The 4,345-nt window shown below is 38.3% G+C and overlaps 1 protein-coding gene across 2 annotated transcripts; it reads left to right on the top strand.

Annotated features, from left to right (window-relative positions):
- The first annotated feature begins 2,434 nt into the window (after positions 1-2,434).
- LOC110613963 (cytokinin riboside 5'-monophosphate phosphoribohydrolase LOG5) lies at positions 2,435-4,125 on the top strand. Of its 2 annotated transcripts, XM_021755404.2 has the most exons (7): positions 2,438-2,675; positions 2,781-2,878; positions 2,971-3,001; positions 3,107-3,206; positions 3,349-3,419; positions 3,525-3,668; positions 3,831-4,125. In XM_021755404.2, the coding sequence occupies exons 1-7, from the start codon at positions 2,562-2,564 to the stop codon at positions 3,942-3,944; spliced, it is 672 nt and encodes a 223-aa protein (XP_021611096.1). In that variant the 5' UTR covers positions 2,438-2,561; the 3' UTR covers positions 3,945-4,125. The 2 variants fall into 2 exon arrangements, with proteins under 2 accessions (XP_021611095.1, XP_021611096.1); XM_021755403.2 differs by having other exon boundaries at positions 2,435-2,675; positions 2,971-3,206.
- Positions 4,126-4,345: the final 220 nt, after the last annotated feature.

The following is a 4,345-nucleotide window of genomic DNA, read 5'->3' as shown; positions in this document are numbered from 1 at the left end:
CAAACCACAACAAATGCTCAAAGTTCTTTGCAATTGGAGGCCAGGCCAAGACGTCAAACTCAGCCATCGTCTCGTTTGCGAGATTTTGAAGTGTTTCAAGATGATGCTATTGATGCCGAAGGAGACATAATTCATTTTGCAATGTTCGCAAATATTGATCCATCATCATATGGAGAAGCAGCAGAAAAAGAGGTATGGCGTAATGCAATGAAGGAAGAAATGGTGTCAATTGAAAGAAATGGTACCTGGGATTTGGTTAACTTACCTGCTGGAAAAGAAGCAATTGGTTTAAAGTGGGTATTCAAAACAAAGTACCAAGCTGATGGAAAAATTCAAAAATATAAGGCGCGTCTTGTGGCCAAAGGGTACCGCCAACAGTACGGTGTTGACTACGAAGAAACCTTCGCACCTGTAGTGCGTTTTGAAACGGTTCGAGTTGCTCTAGCATTAGCAGCTCAAATGAAATGGCCTGTTTTCCAGTTTGATGTGAAGTCAGCGTTTTTAAACGGGGACTTGCAGGAAGAAGTTTATGTGTCACAACCAGATGGGTTTGTAATCAAAGGCAAGGAGAGCAAAGTTTATAAGCTGCGCAAGGCTCTTTATGGCTTGAAACAAGCACCGCGCGCCTGGTACAGTAAGATTGATGCTTATTTTCAAAATTCTGGTTTTGTTAGAAGTGAAAATGAACCAACTCTTTATCTTAAAAAACAAGTGAATGATCTGTTATTGGTTTGTCTCTATGTTGATGATATGATTTACATGGGGTCATCTTCTTCACTTGTTTTTGATTTTAAAGAGAATATGATGAAGTCTTTTGAGATGACAGATTTGGGAAAGCTTCATTATTTTCTTGGGGTGGAGATTATTCAAGCGGCAGATGGGATTTTTATATCTCAAAAAAAATATGCAATTGATCTTCTTAGAAAATTTAAGATGTTAAATTGCAATTCCACAGCCACTCCAATGAATGTGAATGAAAAATTGCAAATTAATGACGGTTCGGAACCTGCGGAAGGGAAGTTTTATAGAAGTTTGGTGGGTGGTTTGATTTATTTATGTCTCACAAGACCAGATATAGCCTTCCCTGTTGGTGTTGTTTCTAGATTTATGCATAATCCGTCAAAGGTTCATCTTGGAGCAGCAAAAAGAATTTTGCGGTATGTTGCGGGAACTCAAAATTTTGGTCTATGGTATACTGCTAATTCCGATTTCAAGTTAAAAGGTTTCACAGACAGCGATTGGGCCAATTCTCTTGAAGATAGAAGAAGTATTTCTGGACAGATTTTTTTCCTTGGCTCATGTGCAGTGTCTTGGAGCTCAAAGAAACAACCAACAGCAGCCTTGTCGTCGTCAGAAGCAGAATACATGGCTGCCACTGCTTCAGCTTGTCAAGCTATTTGGCTTCGGAGGTTACTGAAAGATCTTGGTCAAGAACAAGAGGGAGCAACTGAGATATTTTCAGATAACAAATCCACAATTTCGATGGCAAAGAATCCAGCTTTTCATGGGAGGACAAAGCACATAGACACCCGTCATCACTTCATTCGAGAGCTAGTCGCAACTGAGCAAATTGTCCTAAATTATTGCAGTACTGATGAACAACTTGCAGATGTTCTAACCAAAGCACTCCCACTCAAAAAACATTCACACTTCTGTTCCTGTTTTGCTTTGTGTAAGTTTGAATCAAGGGGGAGTGTTGAAAACTGATTCAACATTAGTGCTTTTCTGTTAGCATCACGTAGTTATTTTGTTGCTGTTTAGTCTCCTATTATTTCTCTTTGTTTGTTGAGTCAAAGCACTTTCAGTTAGTGCCATATTTTTCTGAATTTTGTTATTATCTTGTGGCTATATAAGAGCCATTGTTTTTGTTTATTTAATCATCCAATAACTGAGTTCTTTCTCCAATTTGTTTGTGTCTTTTACTTTCTATTTTCTAGTAATTTACTTGATACAAGCTAGCTCTGTGTTCAAGTTTCTTGTTTGCTTCCCAACAAAGGCTACTGGTAGTCAAATAGGCTCTTTAGTGTTCTTCGGGAATGATAAATAGCAGAAAGAAGGATTGATCTATGATTAACAGAACCCACCATTTGTTAATTTATCTGTCCTTATATTGATGATCTTCAAAAAAAAAAAACAAAAACCTAATGTAGATGTTTTAAAAGATTAGTATACTAGCAGCGATCATGATTTGATGCAGACATAGCCCTGCACGTGTTCTAGCTAACAAGTTATGATTGCTTAGCATTAAAAATGGCCAGAGAAGAGAGAGAAAAGTAGATAATGGCTTATGTTACAGTGAAGTACATGAAACCTTGATGATTCATGCATAATATGCTGCCAAGTGTCAACCATGGGTGATTGTACAGACTCTGTCTATTCAGCTCGTCTCTTTGGCCTTTTTTGTCTTTACCTCGACTGCTCTTGTGCTGTGCTCTCAATTTCTTTGGCCTTTTTAAGTCTCTCTATATATATCGGGTTTCCATTTGTCGTGGTACTTGTACAAGCCCACCCACCCCACTTCGAAAAAGGCTTATCCTTGGGTGATTGCAGCGAGAATAGTTATGGATAGGAAAATAGTGAAATCAAGATTCAAGAGCGTATGTGTGTTTTGTGGCAGTAGTACTGGGAAGAGAGATTGTTACAGAGATGCTGCCATTGAACTTGCCCAAGAGCTGGTACAAAGACTATAACTTTTCTTTCTGAACTCTGTTCTTGGTTTACTTTTCTGTGATATCTCCAAGTTCTTTATTGTTATTATTATTATTATTTTTTGTGTGAAGGTGGAAAGAAGATTGGACCTTGTGTATGGAGGTGGTAGTATTGGGCTTATGGGTTTAGTTTCACAAGCTGTTCATCAGGGTGGAGGCAATGTTCTTGGGTAAAATCACTCAACTCTTTAAGGGTTCTTCTTCTTCTTCTTCTTGGTCTCAAATGGCCTAAATTTTGGTTGGGTTTAATTTCTGGTTGCAGGATCATACCAAGGACTCTGATGAGCAAAGAGGTGCAGAGTCTCATTAGTGATTTTCTTTGTTCTAATCACAGTTACTTTTTCCAATTCGTTATTTCTAAAGCTCGTTATGTGTTTACATATGGTTTGGAGACCCAGATCACTGGAGAAACGGTTGGAGAGGTAAAGCCAGTAGCCGACATGCACCAAAGGAAAGCAGAAATGGCCCGCCATTCTGATTGTTTTATAGCCCTACCAGGTTACATATCTCTCTTATTTTTTAATAGACTATGTACAAATCCATAACCTTCAACCCTCTTTTCGTTGGTCACTATGTACAAATCCATAACCTTCAACCCTCTTTTCGTTGGTTTTGGTAATAAAAAGTGCTCTGCTTTCAGGTGGGTATGGAACTTTAGAGGAGTTGTTGGAAGTTATCACATGGGCTCAGCTTGGTATCCATGACAGGCCTGTAAGAAATCCCATAATTCTGTGTCATATCATTACATGCATGGATCCTTTAGCGTTTCAAATATCAAACCCATGACTAGGCTATCTTAAAAATGTAAAAACGCAGGTGGGTTTACTTAATGTTGACGGTTACTACAACTATCTTCTGACTTTCATTGACAAGGCTGTAGATGATGGGTTCATCAAGCCCTCCCAACGAAACATCTTTGTCTCCGCACCAAATGCCAAAGAACTTCTTCAAAAGCTGGAGGTATATTTCCTTTTTCTAAGGTTTCTAATAATATAATATAATATGGGCTCGAAAATGGAAAAGACAATCTGGTTTGTGCTATCTTTTGCGTATTGTTTGCTTGTAAATTATAACAGTGGCTTTGTTCCTTTTTTTGTTGTGTTGTCTTGTGTTTTTTATTAGGAGTATGTGCCTGTGCGTGAAGGAGTCATAGCCAAGGCAAGGTGGGAGGTTGAGCTTCAGCAACCACAGGTGGGGTTCAATGCTACAACTTTGCAGTCTGAGGTCGCTCTTTGAAAAAGAGACGTGAAGAAAAAGGAAGAGAGAAAGAAAGCAGTCTAAAAAAGTTAGGGGAAAAGGTGTTCTTGGCTTATTTGCTTTTTAGCCGATGATTTTTTGGGTTAGGTACCACAATGGCTATTAAAAAGAGAAACAGTAGAAAAAAAAAAAAAAAAAGCATTTGTCTTTTTTGTATGTTGCCATCTCGGCATCACGTTACCAAAGATAAACAGAAAATTATTTAATTTTAACTTGGGTATTAATTCAAACTTTTTATTTTTGCATCTAAATTTATGCACAAAAGATTTGGAAAATTGAGGTTTGCTTAAGGTAATAAGTATGATCAGATCAGATTGGGGGAGGGGCCCTTCAAAATGGTCAGGGGTGGGCTGGCCCGGCTGGGGCTTATGTTTCATGAT

The sequence above is a fragment of the Manihot esculenta genome, chromosome 4 (assembly GCF_001659605.2).
Source record: "Manihot esculenta cultivar AM560-2 chromosome 4, M.esculenta_v8, whole genome shotgun sequence".
In the NCBI taxonomy this organism is placed as follows: Eukaryota; Viridiplantae; Streptophyta; class Magnoliopsida; order Malpighiales; family Euphorbiaceae; genus Manihot; species Manihot esculenta.
Note: the sequence above shows the minus strand (reverse complement) of the source record. Positions and strands in the feature narration are given on the sequence as shown.

What these genes read in the sequence shown, in the direction of transcription:
- LOC110613963 (XM_021755403.2), top strand. Translation starts at nt 2,562, where the DNA reads ATGGATAGGAAAATAGTGAAATCAAGATTCAAGAGCGTATGTGTGTTT. An exon ending in GGTGGAGGCAATGTTCTTGG is followed by an intron (nt 2,879 to 2,970) that starts GTAAAATCACTC and finishes TTCTGGTTGCAG; the next exon opens with GATCATACCAAGGACTCTGA. An exon ending in TTGTTTTATAGCCCTACCAG is followed by an intron (nt 3,207 to 3,348) that starts GTTACATATCTC and finishes CTCTGCTTTCAG; the next exon opens with GTGGGTATGGAACTTTAGAG.